This window comes from Dermochelys coriacea, chromosome 9 (assembly GCF_009764565.3).
Source record: "Dermochelys coriacea isolate rDerCor1 chromosome 9, rDerCor1.pri.v4, whole genome shotgun sequence".
NCBI lineage: Eukaryota > Metazoa > Chordata > Testudines > Dermochelyidae > Dermochelys > Dermochelys coriacea.
The window spans coordinates 56,801,508-56,826,505 of NC_050076.1; the positions used below are offsets into that span (position 1 = coordinate 56,801,508).

At 45.4% G+C, this 24,998-nt stretch overlaps 2 protein-coding genes across 10 annotated transcripts in view; one reads left to right on the plus strand and one right to left on the minus strand.

The window, feature by feature from the left end:
- The window catches only part of LOC119861508 (high density lipoprotein binding protein), a 152,578-nt gene extending 149,192 nt beyond the window's left edge, over positions 1–3,386 (plus strand). For all 5 annotated transcript variants that reach the window (XM_043491595.1, XM_043491599.1, XM_043491597.1 and 2 more), the window contains one exon: positions 3,258–3,386. In XM_043491595.1, the coding sequence (XP_043347530.1) occupies positions 3,258–3,371 (114 nt within the window). In that variant the 3' untranslated portion in view covers positions 3,372–3,386. The remainder of the gene's footprint in view (positions 1–3,257) is intronic.
- The window catches only part of PPP1R7 (protein phosphatase 1 regulatory subunit 7), a 46,215-nt gene extending 38,069 nt beyond the window's left edge, over positions 1–8,146 (minus strand). For 3 of the 5 annotated variants that reach the window (XM_043491623.1, XM_043491621.1, XM_043491622.1), the window contains exons 1-2: positions 7,997–8,146; positions 6,342–6,464 (exon numbers count right to left, since the gene is read on the minus strand). In XM_043491623.1, the coding sequence (XP_043347558.1) occupies positions 6,342–6,464; positions 7,997–8,042 (169 nt within the window). In that variant the 5' untranslated portion in view covers positions 8,043–8,146. Of the gene's footprint in view, positions 1–6,341; positions 6,465–6,621; positions 6,699–7,996 lie in introns of all 5 variants that reach the window. The other 2 variants (XM_043491624.1, XM_038416736.2) reach the window with 2 other exon arrangements.
- Between the last annotated feature and the right edge of the window lie 16,852 nt (positions 8,147–24,998).

The following is a 24,998-nucleotide window of genomic DNA, read 5'->3' on the forward strand; positions in this document are numbered from 1 at the left end:
AAGAGCCTGTTGCAGGGCACAAGGTATGGGAGGCCACTCCACTGTATCTCCAGAATTCTCCAATGACAACATTACCAAAGCGATACAGCTGGTAGATCACTGTGATTAACAAACACTAGTATTATTCACAACTTTACTGTACTTCCTTCCCATATGACATGACAAGCTCCCTCAGGATCACCTCGGTACTGACTGTTCACACGTGCTTTCTTTGGTGGCAATGAGTTAATACAATACTACTTGAACTGGTGAGCCATGATTGGAAGGCTCAATTTAAGTGCACTAAACAGACATTAATAAAACCGCTCAAAAATCCCTGTACTGTCACCATTTGACATTTGGGTAAAATAAGCCACAGCCAGGTTAGATGGTTTACTCAAGGTCACACGCAAATCCTGTGGCAGAACCAGGAACAGAAACCACATCTGACCCCCAGTCATGTGCTTAATGGAGCCTCTTAATGACAAAGGTTGCCCTTCCCAGAACACTCTGCATACTTGTACATGCTATGCTAAAACCATAAGTATAAATAAAGATTTCATTGGGAAGAACATGGCTGCCCACCTGATTTTGCTACTCATACATAATTCATGTTATCCCGAACAAGTGCTAATAAAATTATCACCAAACTATCATTTATTTTACGGCAGGGGTTCTCAACCTTTTTCTTGCTAAGACCCCCCTCAACATGCTAATAAAATATCAGGGCCCGGCGGGGGCTCAAGCACAGTCGGGTCCAGGGAGGGAGCACTACCTCCACCCCCTGACCCACTCAGGAGGCCACTCAACCTGTCTGGGCTGTGAAGGGATGCAACAAAAAAATATAACTCAAAGGGGGAACTCAATTCAAAAAGTTTAAAAATCGCTCAGGATGCTGGCAAGGGGTAGCTTGGGCTGTGTACAGGTGGGGTGGTCTTCCGGTTCTGTTCCTGGCTTGGGATGCTTGAAGGGAGGGTGCTGGGATCAGCCCTGTGCCCAGCGGGGGGGTGGGGGAGGAAGCGCTGGCTTCAGCCCTTTGCCACTCCCGGCTTGGGGGTGGATGGGGGGGAGCCACCAGTTTCAGCCCCGCAACACTCCCAGCTTGATGGGGATGGGCTGGGGGCGCCAGCTTCGGCCCTGCGACGCTTCTGGTTTGGGGGTGGGAGAAAGAGGGGGCGCCAGCTTCAGCCTCACAACGCTCCCGGCTTGGGGCGGTAGGGGGAGCCGGCTTCAGCCCCGTGACGCTCCCGGCTTGGGAAGGGTAGGGGGACCCCTTCCTGCTGGCTTCAGCCCTGCAAACTTGGGGGCGGGGTGGGAGGGGGCACCGGCCTCAGCCCTGCGACTCGCTAGATTTGGGGGGGGCGCGGTGGAGAGGGGGCACCAGCTTCAGCACCGCGACACTCCTAGCTTGGGGGGGGAGGGGGCACCAGCTTCAGCCCCACACCGCTCCCAGCTTTGGGGGGAGGGCGGCTGTCACACCGGCTTCAGCCCCACAATGGTTCCAGCTTGGGGGGGGGGGGCCAGCTTCAGCCCCACGACGCTCCTGGCTTGGGGGCGGGAGGAGAGGTGGCACCGGCTTCAGCCCTGTGACGCTCCGGGCTTCAGCGCTGGGGCTTGGGGCACCAGGTTTCAGCCATGGGGCTCCGCAACCCCCCTGAAAGGGATCATGGACCACTAGAGGGTCGTGGCCCCCTGGTTGAGAACTGCTGGATATGGTACGTTAGAGACAATCTTTAGAATTCCTAAATGTTACTTGGGTTTGGGATTAAAATGTCATCTTAAATATATTCCTGTATGTTCTGTATCTATCTGCTTGCAAAACGGGGTTGCCTTAGTTACTTTAAGTCCTACTATTTAAAGCAATCCAGCTTTAAAGCCAGAGCAAGAGTTATCAATACATAAATAAGCCAGATAAAATGTTTCAAGAGTAGTTTTTTTAAAGGAGACAGCAAGAAACCCTCTCATTCCCTCCTCCTTCTACTCTCCTTGCCTACAAGCATTCATCCCTATTGTAGTTACAGCAAAGAAGCTGTACACAACCTACTTTCCCATGGATTTAGAGAGACAGAGTGGGCTGGAAGAACCACTGTGCAACTGGAGAAGTTGTTGGACTTTTTAGCTGCCACAAATAGAAAAGGGAAATTATAAATAAAGACAGATTGCCATTAAATAAATAAATAAATCCACAATCTTCTAACAGGGTTGGTATTTTTTAAATAGTCCAGGCAGACAACACATGAGAAGTCCTAAGGTGCCAAATAAATATAAATAGTGTATTTCATAGTTGTCATAATCACAAGTGTAATAACCTGCAGACATGCAATTTAAAACCAAATACACAAAAGTCAGGAAATATAAAATAGTTAAGGTTTACATAGCAATGCTGACTCCTCCCCCCCAACATTCCATATCCTACATATTAAGATGGGTTACACATTTACTAGTCTAACCAAACATATCTATATACATGCAACACAGGTGACATAACATTGCTATAGGAACCTTAAATTGTATTTTGACTCTGGATAGTAAGTAATAAAAACAGTACCAACAGATCTACTTCCTATGGGTAGTCCGTCTGTAATCTTCTTATTTCTCTAACAAAAATAAGTTTTTACTGCTCTTTACTCTTGTTAGCACTTTATATCCAATACTGGCTCCTGCATCATCACCAGAAATATTATGTTCTGATTGAAGAATCTTTTGATATCTGTGGCGGTCCTGGAGCCAGAAAGAACCCTGCTTGATTTTCAGAATCAATGCACTAGACAGAAAAACAACAGGTTTTTACCTGTAAACTGAACAAAAGTGATATAGCATCACTAACAGTCATCAAACACATACCCCTTTGCTGGTATTTTTACAGTCATTGCTAAGAATAGAACTGCACTTTAACTTATGTGTATTAAAATATGCTAATATTGGTTTAGCACAATTTTTTTTAATATTTAACTGTTTTCTGAGAAAAAAATAAAAAATTCTCCAACTCTGTAGAGTTGTGCAACTTCACTGATTGCAAGGTACAAAACTCTACAGAGTCCATATGTAGGTTTTTTCTGTAAGACTGAGCTCCACATTACAAAATTACTGGTTTATGTAACTCCACAGTACCACAGGCACTTGTAATTGCAAACATAACTGCACTTTTCTTTAACTGTAAATGCATGAAAAAAATACTAGATTACTTACAACTAAGTTACTTAAAACACATATGCTATTCCTTAGAGAACTGACTGCATGTGAAATCTGAAATTTCAGCCGTTTAATTTACCTTTCAGCTGTGTAACGCAGAAACTGGTTGGCTGGATTTAACTACAAATATTTCAACCAAGGCAGAGAACAGGTATTTTTATTTTTTAACTGATAGCTTTGGATGGAAAGATGAAATCTAGATGGAAACATTAAATAAACTCCAAATTTATATTGTCCATCCAATCTAAACCTTGTCTCCTTGTTTTGCTCTGTAATGGAAATATTCTGCTTTATATATACTGTTTATTAATTGTGTAATAAAGATGCCCAAAGAAACACAAACATAAAATCTAGTCCCAGGGTACATTTAAGCTACGTCAGTTCTACATACACTCATAATGTACTGTGTTGGTAGAGAAGAATTTTAGGAAGGATTGATATGTTTGGCATTATCAAATATGTTGATTATAAAAGTAGGGCTTCTGATTTATGGTTTTAACCAATAAATAATGATAAACAACTCCTGATACTACAAAAAATCAGTGTTTATCCAATTAAAATCAGAAATACACTGGATATGGTTACTTATATCTATGGGTTTGTCTACATGTGGACTATTGGGGGTGTGATTTTTAACAAGCACTAAAGTGTTGCAAGTATTACAGCAGGGACAGTCAATTATTTTTTATCAAGGTCCAAATTTCTTGGTCAAGGTATAGTCAAAGGCCAGACTGCCACACAGCTACTCTCTCCAAACTCTCTGATTGCTTGCCAGCTCTCCGCCTGCCCTGCCAGGAGAGTAAGGTGACTATTTTCCTAAACTGAAAACAGGAAGCAAGGGGCTGGCCTGAGCCACCTGGCATTGCCGCTCCTCCACACATGTACACAAAAATGTGCCCCAAATTGAGCCAAGTAGCAGAGATGGGGCAGACAGTAAGAGGAACGAGTATGGACTGGGATCTGGGCAGCAAAGAAGTGTTTGACTGTGCGTAAGTACTTTTGAGCTTGAAGCCAGGAGGTGGACTATGATCTAGCTAGTGGTGCAATACCTTTTTGGGAGCTAGGATAGCAGAGGGGCAGGAAGTGGGAGGGCCAAAGGAGACTCCAGATAGCAGCTCTGGTGAGATGTGTGGAAGCTGGGATGTGGCGGAAGCAGGCGACTGGAAACGGACTGGGAGGAAAAGAGTGGGGTAGGGGACTCGGCGGATGGGGGGGCTGGAGAGGACTTCGAGGACTGGTCCCAAAGGATGGGGGCGGGAAAAAGGAGAGGGAAGTCATAAGGCCAGGGTGGAGGCTCTGGAGACCACTCAGGGTTGGGGGGGGGGCAAAAGGTCAGGGTGGGGACTCCAGGAACTGCTTGGGGGCAGGAGACACAAGAGTGGGGGGCCGCCGGGAACTATCTGGAGCACAAGCATGGCTCTGCTTGGCTTCAGCTCAGCTTCAGTTTGCACACAGAGGCAACATGTAGCTGTGGCTAGTGGAGGGGGGCACAAATGAAAGTTCTGGGGGGTCACATACCCCCCCCTTCACCCCCAGATTTCTCAAGACACCCAAAAGCGAGGAGGCAGTACTTACCCTGGCAGCAGGACTCTTCCTGTGTGTCGGTGCAGTGCAGGGAGGGAGGGAGCATGGTTGCTGACTGAGCTCCTCCACCTTAGGTCCATCCATGGGGCTGCTTCGCATTCCCTGCCTTTCACCTGCAGATGGTCTGCAAAGCAGCAGCAGTGCTAAGCAAAAGCAGGGGTGGGGGGGGGGGGAGAGGAAGGGAAGAGAAGAGGAGAGGAGAGGAGAGGGGAGGAGCTCAACCAGCTCCCCTGCTCTCTCCCTGCACTGCACCAACATAAGGAGAGTGCTGCCTCCTCACTTCTGGACATACCCTCCAGGGACATCCGGAACAATCTGGGGGAGCTGTAGCTGTATTTCACGAAAGCTTATGCTCAAATAAATTTGTTAGTCTCTAAGGTGCCACAAGTACTCCTTTTCTTTTTGTAAAGCATCTGGCAGTCCAGATTGGACTGCGGTCCGCCTATTGACTACCCCTGCATTACAATATGTCCTACTATAATTAATAATGTATAATATATGTAACTCATTACAGATATACAAAGAAAAAGCTCCCAAACTCTCCAATTTTTGGACATACATAAATTCAAAAATTGCTAAAAATAACCTGCAATAAAATTAAATTAAATAAACTCCTAAAAACAAAAGCCCTAATTATAAGGTGCTGAAGGTTTATGTAAATTGTACAGCAGTTCCCATATGTACTTTTTACCGTGACTAATGCAGAGTTATAGTATATTGGAATGGATCCTTTAAATGGGACATGGGATTTTAAACTTTCCTAATAATTTGCTATTTTGACCCAAGCATACCTTTGCAAATTTTAAGGGGCAATATTAATATTTATTGGGTGGTCTCTATAACGAGTGATGTGTTAGTCAGAGAGGAAGGGTTATATGGCATTGGAGAACTGGTTGGAACCCCTAATTTTAAAAAACGTGTGTGTAGAATTTCTACCCAAAAAAGTGTAACTATGTTTCTGAGCATAATCTGGACCTCACCAAAACACTTCAGCCTGTAACTCTTTCTTGACAAAGTTTTTATTGGAGAATTTCCCTCCTTTTTAAAAAAAGGAAGTCCCAAAAGTTTAAAGGATATTGGCATATGAGATCTGCACAAAGGGATCTGACAGATCTTAAAAGGACTGCTAAACAAGACCTACTCTCCTGCAGGGTCATCAGGACAACTAAAGCCTCTAAGCACTATTACAAACAATAATAAATAATAATGGTGCTAGTTTTGAGCTCAGAGGATTCCAGAGAGGAGCAAAAATAGGACTTTAAAATGAGCAATGCCTGCAACCTCTTCACAGTAAAAGTAATAATGAAGTACATCAGAAAAATCCTATTCTCTTTGATACTGTAAACTCTTTGAATATTTCTTTTAAAGTCAAATATGTTTGCAGATAAATAAAAACAAAGATACTACAAAAGACCAGAATTAAAGTGAATCTCAAAAAAAATAGATCCATAAGGCAGATGTGATTAATTAACTAAAATATAATACACGATCAGAGTAACTGCAAAATTGGGAATGGTATAAACATTTTATTACACATGGCATTAAGAAGTCCATCCTTAAAATGATGATTAGGGTCGATTAGGTACCTGTTAAATTATCCCCATTCTGCTCATCTCTCAGGCTCTGCTGACTGAGGTCTGTTACTATGCCACCTGCTTGCTTCTTCCCTTCTTCATCTCCTGACTCTTCTGACTCTACCCGCCTGTCAACTGTGCAAGATACATAACAGCAGGGTTAGGCTACTTTCACAAAACAGTAGCAGCAAGCACATACAGTAACCAAGAGTCACATAAACCACTATGAGGTTAGCAGAGATCCTAACATTTACTAAATTAAAGGTTTAGTCTTAATTAAAAGTCCTTTTACCCCTTGTTTTTACTTTGATTTTTGAAGCACTTTTTCCTCCCTTCACCTCTTCCTAAACCAACAATCTGGGAAGAAGACTGGAGGAAAAAGGAAATTTCTTAGATCCATGGAGAGCAAATCCAAAGATTAAGGTGATGGAATTAGAACTGTGACATTTAAAGATAATTTACAATGGTGATACTTTACAGACCAATATCACTAATGCCAGGTACTATAGTGGTAAAGGTTTCAAACCCTGTGACAACCCACAAGGCCACCTCACCTCCCCAGCAACAACTCATGAGATCACTTCATAATTTCATTATGTGCCTTCTTCAATTCAGCGTAAAGCAAAGGCCTCTTGTGCACTGAGGTTCGTCTTGCTCAAAGGTTTGGACAGAACTTTATGTGACTGTGAATGACCTTAAATATGACTTTAGCCCATTTTGTGGTGAGAGAGTAGGGGAAAGATGATTCAATCGTAGTTACAAATAAGCTGTATTTCTATAGCACCTTTCATTTGATGATCAAAAGACTCTGTATAGTGATTAATTAGCCTCCCAACACTCTCCATTTTACTAATAGCTTAGGTGATTCACAAAACGGTCAAGCAACTTCACCAAGAACACCCAGACCCAGAAGTGCAATAGGACCCAGTCCCCTTGCAAATCCCATATTTTAACCACTACACTATGCTCATCTCCAGGCCGCAAGTGAAGGATCCCAAAATCCTTAACAAGCTTAGCCCTAACTACTCCCAGTAGAAAACTAACATAAAGTACTGCTTCAAACCCCATTCCTCAAGCCTGCTTCGGAATCGATCTCCCCTTCAGCACCCCAGCTGCCCCTTTCTTGCCAGTCCAAAGCTCTGCCTAGTCCCACCTGCCTCCCGCTGCTAGCACCCCGGCAACAAGCCCTCTGCTCTCCAGGCACCATCATCCCAGGCAGACCTGCCCCTCCATCCAGCAGCCTCCTCCTTTCCCGCAGGCCCAACCCTGCTACCTCTCCCCCTGCCTAGCTGGGGTCACTCCGCTTCGGGCCCAGGACTTCGGCCCAGGCCGACCGCACCCGGCAGGGAAGCTGGCTTGATACCCCAAGCATCACCCCAGACCCAGGCTCCCTCCGCCATTCCCAGCCCGGGTTGTCACCTCAGGCACGGTGGCGCCGCTGCCCAGGGCTGGCCCGAGTCCCCGACCCTCAGCTGCCTCCTTCCCCTCAGGCCCCGCTCGCCCCACGAGCCTCCCCACATCGGCCCCCGGTCCTGGCCCCCTTTCGCCGGCTGCCCCAGCCCCGTCTACCCCCGACCGCAGGGCTGGCGTCCCCGGCTGCTGCGAGCAAGCGAAGGGGCTGGGGCTGGGGCTGGGCTGAGCTCCTCCTGACATGACCAGGCTCTCACCCTCCATCATCTCCTGCAGCGGCCCTTCTCCTCTCTCCGCCGCCATGTCGCTTTTCCTGACCCCCAACCACTCCCCGTCCCAGCAACGGGCACAACCAATCAGCGGTCTGAGCGGGGCAAGGATTTCCGCCAATCAGCTCAACTGCTGTTTTCGCCGAGGCCTCCTAGGACCTCAGGCGCATGCGTGTAGTTTCCGCAGCCTCATGGGAGTCGTAGTTCTCCGCTGGCTAGATTATGGAGACCCTGACAAGCTTGCTGAGAGGTGGAGATGGTGTCCACTCACGCTGCTTCATTGGCGGCGGCAGCAGCCTCAGCGCTAGCACTGCTGCAGGGTTCCGGCGGCTGCTTCTTCTGCCATTTGGCATCTTAAAAAGAGATCAAAAGAATTTGACAAGAAAAATGTTGAGGCCAAATGGTGCATCAATGTACGTCTTGTGCAGCTCTCTACTTTGCACGTTGATCAGTAGTGCTTTGCCTGAGGGCAAATGGTTTGTTCTTCTGATAGTCTATTGATCCTTTGACCTAATGGGCTAATTGATCTCTATTTCTGATTTTAATGTTTTGTTTTATTTTACTCTATGGTGCTTATCTGATGGTTGTTAGGCAACTGATAAATGTATTTAAATCTTGATGCTGCTTTACTACACATCTATAAGATCTTTGCACTTGCATGGCTCTAATTTATCAGGATAGTGATTAGGAGCCATAGTCATGGATCAGTGTACCAGGTTCTGTACAAACACAGAGCAAAAGACAGTCCCTGCCCTGAAGAACTTACATGGGTAAACTTCATCATCTTGAATTTCAACTACAGCAACCTTCTCTCTGGTTTTTATAGATGCTGTATCATCCCACTTACATCCATTCATAATGATGCTGCAAAGATCATATTCACACATGCCATTTTACACCCCCACCCTCCTCCTTGCATCCCTCCACTAGCTCCCATTTCTCCATTAGGTTAAACATACACTACTTGTCTTCACTTTTAAGGCTCTTCGTAGTTATCTCCACTCTACATATGATCTCTTAAATGCTATCGGTATGTCAACCCTTGCCTCTCCTCTGGCAATGATGCCAACTTTAGAATATCAGGGTTGGAAGGGACCTCAGGAGGTCATCTAGTCCTACCCTCTGCTCAAAGCAGGACCAATCCCCAATTTTTGCCCCAGATCCCTAAATGGCCATCTCAAGGATTGAGCTCACAACCTTGGGTTTAGCAGGCCAATGCTCACATCACTGAGCTATCCCTCCCCCTTTCATTGTCCATTTGTCACAACTTTGCCACACCTTGGTTTCCTCATTTAAAATGGAGATTTTAATATTTACTCAGTGTACTGGAGTGATATGAGACTGATTTGAAAGGAAGTCATTACAGAAGTATGAAGATTTCCTTATTGTGAAAATCTCCTTATCCTGACTGATTTTCTAGCTATATAATTTGATATCACCCAAATTTTAATAATTCCACAAGTGCACTTCTACATGTATGCCACTGTGGTAACAGTATATGCAAATTATGCAAATCTGAATTTATTCTATCTAGAGAGGGGGGATGGAGACCAAATACAACATGAAACAGATTGTTAAACACAAGGGTAGGATACATGTAGGATACTGCTTAGAACTAAGGGTTTGGCTACACTTGTGAGTTAGAGCGTATTAAAGCAGCCCTGGGCGCCCTAACTCACGATGCATCCACATTGGCAAAGCACGTAGAGCGCCCGGACTCTACAGCTGGAGCACTCCTAGTAATCCACCTCCACAAGAAGCATAACGCTTGCTTCGCCCCAGCTGGAGCACCGCGGCTCCAATGTGGACGCCCTGGTCCACTAATGCACTCTGATCGGCCTCCAGAAGTGTCCCACAATGCCTATTCTAGCCACTCTTGGTCATCACTTTGAACTCTACTGCCCTGCCCTCAGGTGACCAACCATCAGACCCACCCTTTAAATTCTCTGGGAATTTTGAAAACCCCTTCCTGTTTGCTCAGCAAGGCGTGGAGTGCTCTCAGCGAATCTTTCCCGGTGACCATGCCTCCACACGCCAGGTGATCCCCAGTATGGAGCAATGGCGAGGTCCTGGACCTCATCAGTGTTTGGGTGGAGGAAGCTGTCCAGTCCCAGCTGTGCTCCAGCCGTACAAATTACGATACCTTAGGGCAGATATCAAGGGACATGATGGAAAGGGGCCATGACTGTGAGGCACTGCAGTGCAGGGTTAAAGTGAAGGAGCTGCGGAATGCCTACTGCAAAGTACGCAAGGCAAACTGCCGCTCCGGTGCTGCCCCCGCGACCTGCTGTTTCTACAAAGAGCTGGAAGCAATACTTGGGTGTGACCCCACTTCCACTCCAAAGACCACCATGGACACTTCAGAGCCCAGTTCAACAAAGCAGGAGGAGGAGGAGGAAAACGGGAGCAAGAGTGCTGAAGAGGAAGGAGACAGCCCGGCATCCCTAGATGCAAGCAGGAGCTGTTTTCAAGCCAGGAGGAAGGTAGCCAGTTGCAGTGGATGGTGCTTGGGAAAGAACAAACACTAGAGGAGGTGCCTGGTAAGCAGTTTTTATTTTCGGAAGGAAGTTGTTTGGTGCGGGCTCATGGGGCGAGGAGGGTTAGGGCCGCATGCATGCCTAGATGCGGAATAGGGTGTTGATGTGCTCTCTCACATCACAGTAATCAGCCTCAGTGATCTCTGCAAAGGTCTCATGCAGAAGGTGGGCAATGCGCTTGTGCAGGTTCCTTGGCAGAGCTACTGTGCTCCTTGTCCCAGTAAGACTAACAAGTTAAAGAAGTATGGGCTGGATGAATGGACTATAAGGTGGATAGAAAGCCGGCTAGATTGTGGGGCTCAACGGGTAGTGATCAATGGCTCCATGTCTAGTTGGCAGCCAGTATCAAGCACAGTGCCCCAAGGGTCGGTCCTAGGGCCGCTTTTGTTCAATATCTTCATTAATGATCTGGAGGATGGCGTGGATTGCACCCTCAGCAAGTTTGCAGATGACACTAAACTGGGAGGAGAGGTACATACGCTGTGTTAGGATATAGATATTCAGGCCTGTCTGTAAAGGCCTATACACTAAGAATTTAGGTGTATTCTTATCACTTAACTAGTTCTAGAGGTATAAAAGAAAGAATCAAAATCACTGTCTGCCGGTGTAAGGGCCTTCTCTTACTGTGACAGTCTGAGGCCCTGTTCTTAGGCTAAGGCCTTTGGCTAAGCAACAGAGGCAGCCATAAGCTGGGAAGCTACCGGTCACATCCTCACATTCCAAACTAGTCACATTGAAATAAGGTGCTATTGGGCTGTTAGGAATACAATCCTGTCCTGATAATGCCTATCACCTCCAGAGAAAGGGAAGCGCCTAGAAGATGTAAAAAGAAACTTAGTTTGATAGCATCCTATCTGGCAAGAACTCACTTATCAATAGCTGGGATGTGAAATCCTCACTTCTGTCTGCTTCTGTGATCGTTCCTGTCGTATAATTAATTTTGCTGGGTGTAAATTAATTGAGGTGGTGGGATATAATTGGTTAAATAATCATGTTACAATATGTTAGGATTGGTTAGTTAAATTTCAGGAAAATGATTGCTTAAGGTATAGCTAAGCAGAATTCAAGTTTTACTATATAGTCTGCAGTCAATCAGGAAGTGGGTGGATGTGCGGGGGGGAAATGGGAATCATGTTTTGCTAAAGGGAGAAATGGGAACAGGGAATAGGGGTGGGGAAATTGGAATCATGTTTAGCTAAAGGGGGAAATGGGAACAGGGACACAGGTGAGCCTCTGTGGTGTCAGAGCTAGGAAGGGGGACACTAAGGAAGGAAACTGGAATCATGCTTGCTGGAAGTTCACCCCAATAAACATCAAATTGTTTGCACCTTTGGACTTCGGGTATTGTTGGTCTCTGTTCATGCGAGAAGGACCAGGGAAGTAAGTGGGTGAAGCAATAAGCCCCTAACACACTGGAGGGTAGAGATAGGATACAGAGGGACCTAGACAAATTAGAGGATTGGGCCAAAAGAAATCTGATGAGGTTCAACAAGGACAAGTGCAGAGTCCTGCATTTAGGACAGAAGAATCCCTACAGACTAGGGATCGAAAGGCAAGGCAGCAGTTCTGCAGAAAAGGACCTAGGGGTTACAGTGGACGAGAAGCTGGATATGAGTCAACAGTGTGCCCTTGTTGCCAAGAAGGCTTATGGCATTTTGGGCTCTATAAGTAGGGGCATTGCAAGCAGATCGAGGGACGTGATCGTTCCCCTCTATTCGACATTGGTGAAGCCTCATCTGGAGTACTGTGTCCAGTTTTGGCCCCACACTACAAGAAGGATGTGAAAAAATTGGAAAGCGTTCAGCAGAGGGCAACAAAAATTATTAGGGGACTGGAACACATGACTTATGAAGAGAGGCTGAGGGAACTGTGATTGTTTAGTCTTGTGGAAGAGAAGAATGAGGGGGGATTTGATAGCTGCTTTCAACTACCTGGAAGGGGATTCCAAAGAGGATGGATCTAGGCTGTTCTCAGTGGTAGCAGATGACAGAACGAGCAATAATGGTCTCAAGTTGCAGCAGGGGCAGGTTGGATATTAGGAAAAACTTTTTCACTAGGAGGGTGGTGAAGCACTGGAATGTGTTACCTAGGGAGGTGGTGGAATCTCCTTCCTTTGAAGTTTTTAAGGTCAGGCTTGACAAAGCCCTGGCTGGGATGATTTAGTTGGGATTGGTTTAGCAGGGAGTTGGACTAGATGACCTCCTGAGGTCCCTTCCAACCCTGATATTCTATGATTCTATGTCCGTGCCACTGTGCTGTGATGGGCGGGGGAACCATTGCTGCACACAGGCAAGCTACATATGGGCCAGGGCAGAAGCTGCATTGTAGTAGAAGACCCTCTGTTGCTTCCCAGGTCACCGTCAGCGGCGAGATATCTTCCAGGATGAACTCATCCTGTGGAAAATGTGGGGACAGTGTTCAGTAAGGGGCCCCCCTGCAGCTGTTGGCTCTCCCCAAGGCACAGAACACCAGAGGACATTACAGCCGTGAAACAATTAGTCCCTCTTCTCCCTGTGCTTACTCACCATTTTGGGGCTCTTGTGGGTTAGGTGCGTTTGCTTTGGGACGGATAATTTCTGCTATTGAGTATACTGTCTTGTCTTTAAGTACGGCTGAATCATTGCTCTGTGTGGTGTGAACAATGCTGCCTCTGTTAAGTGTTGCATTTTGGCTTTACAGATGCAGCTTTGAGATCCAAGCCGTCCTTGTTATCAAACATCAAAAGACTCCAAAGAATCAGGAAGCATCCACGAAGAAGCAAAGAGGACATGCTGCATGAAGTCATGCAGCAGTCCCTTAATGAAAATCAAAAAGTGCAGGAGTGGTGGGAGAGTGAAAGGAGGATCCGCCAGCAGAATGCGGATTGCCAGCACCAAAGCACAGAGTGGCTGCTAAGCATCATGGAGCACCAAATGGACTCGATACAGGCGCTCATAGCAATGCTGGCGGAGCACTTCCATGCCCACCCCCACCTCCCCGCAGCCCTTGTCCCAAAGTTCTTTCCCTTGTGCCCCCATGTCACCGCCAACTCACTTTCCCCAACATCTGGGTTCTTATCACCACCAGCTGCCTCCAACACATGTAGCTTCACCACCCAGCCCTGCAAACTACGACTCTTACCCACTGCACTCAATCCCCATCACCATACATTTTAGTCAGCCTAAAGTGCAACACTCATTGTATGGCACTCCAGACAAGAAGGCTGAGTATGATAACAGGACATATGCAAATCTGTGATTGTCCCGTTCCCCACCCCACCCCCTTCCCTCGTCCCACACAGCACAGATGTGTCATGCCCCTTCTGTTTCCAAAGCAGTTGTGTTTCTTTTCAATAAATGAATTTTTTGCCTTTGAAAACATTCTTTATTATTGCATTAAGTAAAAGATACTGTAGTCCAGGAAAGCGAAAGTCAGTGCATCATACATAGCAAAGGTTTCAGAGTAGCAGCTGTGTTAGTCTGTATTCGCAAAAAGAAAAGGAGTACTTGTGGCACCTTAGAGACTAACAAATTTATTAGAGCATAAGCTTTCGTGAGCTACAGCTCACTTCATCGGATGCATTTGGTGGAAAAAACAGGAGAGATTTATATACACACACACAGAGAACATGAAACAATGGGTTTATCATACACACTGTAAGGAGAGTGATCACTTAAGATAAGCCATCACCAACAGCAGGGGGGGGAAAGGAGGAAAACCTTCCATGGTGACAAGCAGGTAGGCTAATTCCAGCAGTTAACAAGAATATTCTTGTTAACTGCTGGAATTAGCCTACCTGCTTGTCACCATGGAAGGTTTTCCTCCTTTCCCCCCCCCTGCTGTTGGTGATGGCTTATCTTAAGTGATCACTCTCCTTACAGTAAGAAAAGGAGTACTTGTGGCACCTTAGAGACTAACAAATTTATTAGAGCATAAGCTTTTGTGAGCTACAGCTCACTTAGCTCACGAAAGCTTATGCTCTAATAAATTTGTTAGTCTCTAAGGTGCCACAAGTACTCCTTTTCTTTTTGCGAATACAGACTAACACGGCTGCTACTCTGAAACCTCTCCTTACAGTGTGTATGATAAACCCATTGTTTCATGTTCTCTGTGTGTGTGTATATAAATCTCTCCTCTGTTTTTTCCACCAAATGCATCCGATGAAGTGAGCTGTAGCTCACGAAAGCTTATGCTCTAATAAATTTGTTAGTCTCTAAGGTGCCACAAGTACTCCTTTTCTTTTTGCGCATACATAGCAAACAGAGATTTCTACTAACATTGGAACCACTGCACTTCACTCCCGTGCAGGGCACCAAACATTAGTGCTGGCTTTCAGCCTCAAATTGCTCCCTCAAGGCATCCCTAATCCTTGCAGATGGGCCCCTCTAATAGCCCTGCTCTCTGGCTGTTCAAATGCAGCCTCCAGGTGTTAAACCTCAGAAGTCCATGCTTGAATGAATCTTTCACCCTCCCTTCACAAATGTTATGGAGGGTACAGCACACAGATATAACTGTGGTGATGTTAGTCATTGGCCAGGTCCAGCTTCCCATACAGACAGTGCCAGCGGCCCTTTAAATGGCCAAAAGCACACTCTACAGTCATTCTGCACCAACTCAGCCTGTTGTTGTACCTCTTCTTCCTCCTGTCAAGGCTCCCTAGGTTTCATGAGCCACGGCATTAAAGGGTAAGCAGGATCTCTAAGGATCACAATGGGCATTTCAACTTCCCCTACAGTGATCTTCTGGTCTGGGAAGAAAGTCCCATCTTGCAGCTTCCTGAACAGGCCTGTGTTCTGAAAGATGCACCTTTCTGGACCAGCCTGAGTTAATGTCAATGAAATGCCCACAATGATCCACAAGCGCCAGGAGAACCATAGAGAAATACCCCTTCTGATTTATGTACTTGGAGGCTAGGTGGGCTGGTGCCAGAATTGCCCCTCCGCAGCTAGGGAAACGCATTTGTGCAAAGCCAGCCACAATGTCATGCACGTTACCCAGAGTCACGGTTCTTCTGAGCAGGATGCAGTTAATGGCCCTGCAAACTTGCATCAAAACGATTCCAATGGTTGACTTTCTCACTCCAAACTGTCTGGAGTTCTCAGATTCCAATAGCCACCCGCTTCTCCACCTGCAGGGCAGCTCTCAATCTCGTGTCCTTGTGCTGCAAGCTCATCACACAGTCCCATGAAAGTGGCTTTTCTCAACTGAACGTTCTGCAGCCACTGCTCATCATCCCAGACTGGGATGACGATGTGATCCACCACTCAGTGCTTGTTTCCTGAGCCCAAAAGCAGCATTCCAATGTGGTGAGCATGTCCATGAATGCAACAAGCAATCTCATGTCATATGCGTTATGTGAGTCAACATCATCGTCGGACTCCTCACTGTCAGTTTGTAGCTTAAGGAGTAACTCGGCTGCAATTCGTGACATGCTGGCAAGACCCATCAGCATATTCCTCAGCAGTTCGGGATCCATTCCCATAGACTGAAAAGGAAGACAGAGCATGCACTACAAAAAACGTTGAAAGATAGTGCCAAATGTGGACAGAAGCACAGGGATTTCTGGGATGAGAAGCGATGCATCATGGGGCATTGGGACAGGAACCAGAATACCCCGCACTCACCCGCCCCCTTCCCACAAGCCACAGTGCCAGAATGGGAAGAGGTACTCTGTGGGTTAGCTGCCCATAATGCACCGCTCCCAATGCCGCTGCAAATGCCGCAAATGTGGCCACACCAGTGCGCTTGCAGTTGACAGTGTGAACACACTGCAGTGTTTTCCCTGCTGTGGTCTCTGCGGGCTGGTTTAACTCACAGCGCTCTGCATCTGCAAGTGTAGCCATGCCCTAAGTGGGCAATTAATACCTCTGCAGTTCTAGGCCAATTGAGAGATAGTGGGCAGCAGGGTGCGTTACAAATTGTTGTAATGAGCCTCAAAATTAATTAAAAAAAGAGAAGGAGTACTTGTGGCACCTTAGAGACTAACAAATTTATTAGAGCATAAGCTTTCGTGAGCTACAGCTCACTTCATCGGATGCATCCGATGAAGTGAGCTGTAGCTCACGAAAGCTTATGCTCTAATAAATTTGTTAGTCTCTAAGGTGCCACAAGTACTCCTTTTCTTTTTGCGAATACAGACTAACACGGCTGCTACTCTGAAACCTGTCAAAATTAATTGTCTCTGTTAAGTCCATGGTTTTTAATGTCTAGCACTTATGAAGTCAAGTTCCCAGGCTCAACTTTTTAACATGTGCAGCTTTCTTTTGAGATCAAGGACTGAGAAGTCAGCTATGTAGTGATCACTTTGTGAAAAGTTGTGTTAGTCTGTATCAGCAAAAACAACGAGGCATCCTTGTGGCACCTTAGAGACTAACAAATTTATTTGGGCATAAGCTTTCGTGGGCTAAAACCCACTTCATCAGAATCATGGAATGGAAACTACAGTAGGGAGGTATAAATACACAGCATATGAAAAGGTGGGAGTTGCCTTACCAAGTGGAGGGTCAGTGCTAACGAGCCAATTCCATTAAGGTGGAAGTGGGCTATTCTCAACAGTTGACAAGAAGGGGTGGAAATCACTTTTGTAGGGCTAATGAGGCCAATGTAATCAAGATGGCTTATTTCAAATAGTTAACAAGATGTGTCAGCAGAGGGAAATTAGTTTTTGTAATAACCCTACTGTAACTCTACCTCCCCATCCAAGTGTGACACTGGGATGGTGTAGCTCTGCCCCTCCCCACCATGTGCACTGGGATGGGGTTGCTGCCTGCCCCCAAGTGTGATACTGGGATGGGGTATCTCCCAGACCACAAATGTGACACTGGGATGGGGTAGCTGCCCCCCCCATGCCCCGAGTGTGACACTGGGATGGGGGTAGCTCTGCCCCCCCCCATGCCCCGAGTGTGACACTGGGATAGAGTAGCTCTGTCCCCCTATAACGATGCTGCCTCTGACGGGACACAGGTGAGAGTATCAATTCAGGATAAATTGCTTAGAGCAGGGCAATTACAGCCCAAAGCTGGAGGTCCTTTACTATTAAGGTTTCAGAGTAGCAGCCATGTTAGTATGCATCCGCAAAAAGAAAAGGAGTACTTGTGGCACCTTAGAGACTAACAAATTTATTTGAGCATAAGCTTTCGTGAGCTACTGCTCACTTCATCGGATGCATGCAGTAGAAAATACAGTGGGGAGATTTTATATACACAGAGAACGTGAAACAATGGGCGTTACCATACGCACTGTGACAAGAGTGATCAGGGAAGGTGAGCTATTACCAGCAGGAGAGAAAAAAAAACTTTTGTAGCGATAATCAAGGGTGGGCCATTTCCAGCAGTTGACAAGAACGTGTGAGGAACAGTGGGGGAGAGGGGCGGAATAAACATGGGGAAATAGTTTTACTTTGCGTAATTACACATCCACTTCCAGACTTTATTGAAGCCTAAGGTAATTGTGTCCAGTTTGCAAATTAATTCCAATTCAGCAGTCTCTCGTTGGAGTCTGTTTTTGAAGTTTTTTTGTTGAAGAATTGCCACTTTTAGGTCTGTAATCGAGTGACCAAAGAGACTGAAGTGTTCTCCAACTTGTTTTGAATGTTATAATTCTTGATGTCTGATTTGTGTCCATTTATTCTTTTACGTAGACTGTCCAGTTTTGGCAAATGTACATGGCAGAGGGGCATTGCTGGCACATGATGGCTATATCACATTGGTAGATGTGCATGTGAACGAGCCTCTGATAGTGTGGCTGATGTGATTAGGCTCTATGATGGTGTCCCCTGAATAGATATGTAGACACAGTTGGCAACGGGCTTTGTTGCAAGGATAGGTTCCTGGGTTAGTGGTTCTGTTGTGTGGTGTGTGGTTGCTGGTGAGTATTTGCTTCAGGTTGGGGGGCTGTCTGTAAGAAAGGACTGGCCTGTCTCCCAAGATCTGTGAGAGTGATGGGTCGTAGATAGGTTGTAGATCCTTGATGATGCATTGGAGAGGTTTTAGTTGGATGCTGAAGGTGATGGCAAGTGGTGTTCTGTTATTTTCTTTGCTGGGCCTGTCCTGTAGTAGGTAACTTCTGGGTACTCTTCTGGCTCTGTCAATCTGTTTCTTCACTTCAGCAGGTGGGTACTGTAGTTGTAAGAATGCTTGATAGAGATCTTGTAGGTGTTTGTCTCTGTCTGAGGGATTGGAGCAAATGCGGTTGTATCGTAAAGCTTGGCTGTAGACAATGGATCGTGTGGTGTGGTCTGGATGAAAGCTGGAGGCATGTAGGTAAGCATAGCAGTCAGTAGGTTTCCGATATAGGGTGGGGTTTATGTGACCATTGCTTATTAGCACCGTAGTGTCCAGGAAGTGAATATGTGACCATCGCTTATGTCATAAAACTAAAGGGAAGGGTAACTACCTTTCTGTATACAGGGCTATAAAATCCCTCCTGGCCAGAGGCAAAACCCTTTCACTTGGAAAGGGTTAAGAAGCTAAGATAACCTCGCTGGCACCTGATCAAAATGACGAATGAGGAGACAAGATACTTTCAAATTGGTGGTGGGGGGGGGGGGGGACAAAGGGTTTGTCTGTCTGTGTGATGCTTTTGCTGGGAACAGATCAGGAATGCAGTCTCAGAACTTCTGTTAGTTAGTAAGTAATCTAGCTAGAAATGCGTTAGATTTCCTTTTCTATAATGGCTGGTAAAATAAACTCTGCTGGAAAGAATGTATATTCCTATTTTTGTGTTTTTTTGTAACTTAAGGTTTTGCCTAGAGGGATTCTCTGTGTTTTGAGTACTTGTGGCACCTTAGAGACTAACAAATTTATTAGTCTCTAAGGTGCCACAAGTACTCCTTTTCTTTTTGCGAATACAGACTAACACGGCTGCTACTCTGAAATCTGTGTTTTGAATCTGCTTACCCTATAAGGTATTTACCATCCTTATTTTACAGAGATTTTTCTCTTACCTTTTCTTTAATTAAAATTCTACTTTTAAGAACCCCGATTGATTTTTTCATTGTTCTTGAGATCCAAGGGTTTGGGTCTGTGTTCCACTGTACAAATTGGTGAGGATTTTTATCAAGCCTTCCCCAGGAAAGGGGGTGTAGGGCTTGGGGGGATATTTTGGGGGAAGACGTCTCCAAGCGGGCTCTTTCCCTGTTCTTTGTTTAACATACTTGGTAGTGGCAGCATACGGTTCAAGGACAATGCAAAGTTTGTACCTTAGGAAAAGTTTTAACCTAATCTGGTAAAAATAAGGTTAGGGGGGCTTTCATGCAGGTCCCCACATCTGTACCCTAGAGCTCAGAGTGGGGAAGGAACCTTGACAGCTTATTAGCACCGTAGTGTCCAGGAAGACACACAATCAGAGGCTCGTTCAAATGCACATCTACCAATGTGACATATGCCATCATGTACTAGCAATGCCCCTCTGCCATGTACAATGGCCAAACTGGACAGTCTCTACATAAAAGAATAAATGGACACACATCAGACATCAAGAAGTATAACATTCAAAAACCAGTCGGAGAACCCTTCAATCTCTTTGGTCACTTGATTACAGACCTAAATGTGGCAATTCTTTAACAAAAAAACTTCAAAAACAGACTCCAATGAGAGACTGCTGAATTGGAATTAATTTGCAAACTGGACACAATTACCTTAGGCTTCAATAAAGTCTGGGAGTGGATGTGTCATTACGCAAAGTAAAACTATTTCCCCATGTTTATTCCTCCTCCCCCCCACTGTTCTTCACATGTTCTTGTCAGCTGCTGGAAATGGCCCACCTTGATTATCACTACAAAAAGTTTTTTTTCTCTCCTGCTGGTAATAGCTCACCTTCCCTGATCACTCTCGTTACAGTGCGTATGGTAACACCCATTGTTTCATGTTCTCTGTGTAAATAAAATCTCCCCACTGTATTTTCTATTGCATGCATCCGATGAAGTGAGCTTTAGCTCACGAAAGCTTATGCTCAAATAAGTTTGTTAGTCTTTAAGGTGCCACAAATACTCCTTTTCTTTTACTAGTAATGCAAACCAAACCAGCCAAACAGAGAAGACTTTGGTTTTACCCCAGTGGCTATTCAGCAGTCATACAAGCAGTTCCCTTCAATACTCCAGTTTCCTCGTATCACCACCAGTGTCACTCGTTATGGGGATGAATGGTTATGAAAACCAATACCCCAGTAAAAGAAAAAAAAGGTTCTCCCGATTCCAAAGGACCAAGCCCCAGACCCAGGTCAATATACAAGTCAGATCTTACCTACAAATCATGTTGTTGCCAATCCTTTAGAATCTAAAATCTAAAGGTTTATTTATAAAAAGAAGGAAATATAGATGAGATTTAGAATAGGGTAAATGGAATCAATTGCATACAGTAATGGCAAAGTTCTTGGTTCAGGCTTGTAGCAGTGATGGAATAAACTGCAGGCTCAAATCAAGCCTCTGGAGTATATCCACAGTTTGGATGGGTCATTCAGTCCTTTGTGCAGAGCTTCAGTGTAGCAAAGTTCCTCCAGAGGTTAGAAGCAGGACTGAAGACAAAATGGAGATGCTGCTGCTGCCTTTTATAGTCCTTTTGCCATGTGGCTTGTGCTTTCTTTGTTCCAACAACAAGCCACCCAGCACATGGCATGGAAAAACCTAAGAGTTCGGTCCATAGGCATGTCCCTGCATACCTTGCTGAGTCACCAGGTGTATCTGCCTTCTCTCAATGGGTCAGTTGTATAGCTGATGGTCCTTAATGGGCCGTCAAGCAGGCTAGGCAGTGCTGATGCCACATTATCTGGGGTGTCACCCAGAAGCATAGCACAAGTTTCAAATACAGACAGTATAGAGCCAATACTTATTACTTTAAATACAAAAAGGATACATGCATACAGGTAGCATAATCATAACCAGCAAATCATAACCTTGTCTTAGACACCTCACTCAACAACCTTTGTACAGTATTTGTTGCAAATATATAACAGTGGTTGCAGCAATGATCTATACGGTCATAGTTTATGTCAAAAACGTCACACACCTGCAGTGTGACAGTGGGATGGGGTAGCTCTGCCCACCCCCGTGTGTGATGCTGGGATGAGGTAGCTCTGCTCCTCCCCCCACATTGTGACCTGGGATAGAGTAGTTCTGCCCCCCTCTTCCAGTGTGACACTGGGATGAGGTAGATCTGCCCCGGGGCAGCTTTTAGATTTTGAAGGTGGTTTAATCTTAGCACAAGATTGTCCTGGAGTCTCTATGAATTAAATATTAATACTCAATTAAATATTATGTCATACGGTGAAATCTCATAAGAACATAAAAATGGCCCTACTGGGTCAGATCAAAGGTCCATCTAGCCCAGTATCCTGTCTTCCGACAGTGGCCTGTGCCAGGTGCCCCAGAGTGAATGAACAGAACAGGTAATCATCAAGTGATCCATCCCCTGTCGCTCATTCCCAGATTCTGGCAAACAGAGGCTAGGGACACCATTCCTGCCCATCCTGGCTAATAGCTATTGATGGACCTATCCTCCATGAATTTATCTAGTTCTTTTTTGAACCCTGTCATGGTCTTGGCCTTCACAAGGTCCTCTGGCAAGGAGTTCCACAGGTTGACTGTGCATTATGTGAAGAAATACTTCCTTTTATTTGTTTTAAACCTGCTGCCTATTAATTTCATTTGATGACCCCTAGTTCTTGTGTTATGAGAAGTAGTAAACAACACTTCCTTATTTACTTTCTCTACACCAGTCATGATTTTATACATGGTAATAGACCTCAATTATATCCACACTTAGTCATCTCTTTTCCAAGATGAAAAGTCCCAGTCTTATTAATCTCTCCTCGTATGGAAGCCGTTCAATACCCTTATAATTTTTGTTGCACTTTTCTGAACCTTTTCCAGTTGCAATATATCTTTTTTGAGATGGGGCGACCACATCTGCACACAGTATTCAAGATGTGGGCGTACCATGGATTTATATAGAGGCAACATGATATTTTCTGTCCTATTATCTATCCCTTACTTAATTATTCTCAGCATTCTGTTTGGTTTTTTTGACTGCTGCTGCACATTGAATAGATGTTTTCAGAGAACTATCCACAATGACTCCAAGATTTCTTTCTTGAGTGGTAACAGCTAATTTAGACCCCATCATTTTATATGTATAGTTGGGATTATGCTTTCCAATGTGCATTTCTTTGAATTTATCAGCATTAAATTTCATCTGCCATTTTGTTGCCCAGTCACCCAGTTTTGAGAGATCCTTTTGTAGCTCTTCACAGTCTGCCTGGGTCTTAACTATCTTTAGTAATTTTGTATCGTCTGCAAATTTTGCCACCTCAGTGTTTAACCCTTTTTCCAGATAATTTATGAATATGTTAAATAGGACTGGTCCCAGAACAGAGTTTACCTCTCTCCATTCTGAAAACTGACCATTTATACCTACCCTTTGTTTCCTATCTTTTAACCAGTTACCAATCCATCCCCTTCCCTCTTATCCCGTGGCAGCTTACTATGCATAAGAGCCTTTGGTGAGGGACCTTGTCAAAGGCTTTCTGAAAATCTAAGTACACTATGTGCACTGGATCCCATTGGTCGACATGCTTGTTGACCCCCTCAAAGAATTCTAGTAGATTGGTGAGGCATGATTTCCCTTTACTAAAACAATGTTGACCCTTCCTCAACAAATTATGTTAATCTATATGTCTGACACTACTGTTCTTTCAACAAGTTTGCCCAGTACTGAAGTCAGGCTTACAGGCCTGTAATTGCTGGGATCACCTCTGGAGCTCTTTTTAAAAATTGGCATCACATTAGCTATCCTCCAGTCATCTGGTACAGAAGATGATTTAAATGATAGGTTACAGAATACAGATAGTAGTTCTGCAATTTCACATTTTAGTTCCTTCAGAACTCTTGGGTGAATACCATCTGGTCCTCATGACTTACTGCTGTTTAATTTATCAATTTGTTTGAAAACCTCCTGTAATGATACCCCAATCTGGGACAGTTCCTCAGATCTGTCTCCTAAAAAGAATGGCTGAGGTTTGGGAATCTCCCTCACATCCTCAGCCTTGAAGACCGATGAAAAGAATTCATTTAGTTTCCCCGCAATGTTGTTATCGTCCTTGAGTGCTCCTTTAGCACCTTGATTGTCCAGTGGCCCCACTGGTTGTTTAGCAGGCTTCCTGCTTCTGATGGACTAAAAAATTTTTTGCTATTACTTTTTGAGTGTTTGGCTGTTCCTCAAAATCTTTTTTGGCCGTTCTAATTGTATTTTCACACTTCATTTACCAGTGTTTATGCTCCTTTCTATTTTCCTCACTAGGATTTAACTTCCACTTTTTAAAGAATGCCTTTTTGCCTCTCACTGCTTCTTTTACTTTGTTGTATAGCCACAGTGGTTCTTTTTTGGTTCTCTTACTACTTTTTTAATTTAGGGTATACATTTAAGTTGAGCCTCTATTATGGTGTCTTTAAAAAGTTTCCATGCAGCTTGCGGAGATTTCGCTTTTGGCTCTGTACCCTTTAATTTCTGTTTAACTAACCTCCTCATTTTTGTGTAATTCCCCTTTCTGAAATTAGATGCTACAGTGTTGGGCCACTGCTGTGTTTTTCCTGCCACAGGGACAGGGCCATCCTTACCCATACACAAAACGTGCAGCGGCATAGGGGTGCCCTGCTCCAGCCCCTGCTCTGCCCCAGCCCCCCCCCCCCCACTCCCCTAAGCTCTGCAGCAGGGCTGAGCCTGTACTCACCGGCGCAGGAAGTGCAGTCCCGGTCCCAGCCATGCCACCGGTCAGTGCTGGTGGGTGGTTCCTCCCTGCCCCCCAAGCCAGCCCCCCCTGCAGAGGCCTGGGGCCAGCCCCCCTTGCTCAAGCCTGCCCCCTCACCCCGACAGGGGGCTGCGAAGGGTCCCAGAATAGCTAGGGACGGCCCTGCACAGGGATATTAAATTTAATTATATTATGGTCAGTTACCAAGCGGTGCAGCCATATTCACCTCTTGGACTTGAGCCTGTGGTCTACTTAAGACTAAATCAAGAATTGCCTCTCCTCTGATGGGTTCCAGGACCAGCTGCTCCAAGAAGCAGTCATTTAAGGTATCAAGTGGGAGGGATAGCTCAGTGGTTTGCTAAACCCAGGGTTGTGAGTTCAATCCTTGAGGGGGCCATTTGGGATCTGGGGCAAAAATTGGGGATTGGCCCTGCTTGGAGCAGGGGGGTTGGAGTAGATGACCTCTTGAGGTCCCTTCCAACCCTGATATTGTATGATTCTATGAAGAAACTTTATCTCTGCATCCTGTCTTGAGGTGACATGTGCCAACCCAGTCAACATGGAATACATCCAATCGAACTGGCAACCCTGGCTGCATAGCAGTCTTTTATGACACGGGGAGGGGAGCGCGATCGCAGATGCTTAATTAATTTGCCTCATGTGAGACCCCGTCGGCCGGGTCCGAGGACACCCAAGCAACCATTTATGCCGGTTTTTGCCGGTCAGCGGCTGAG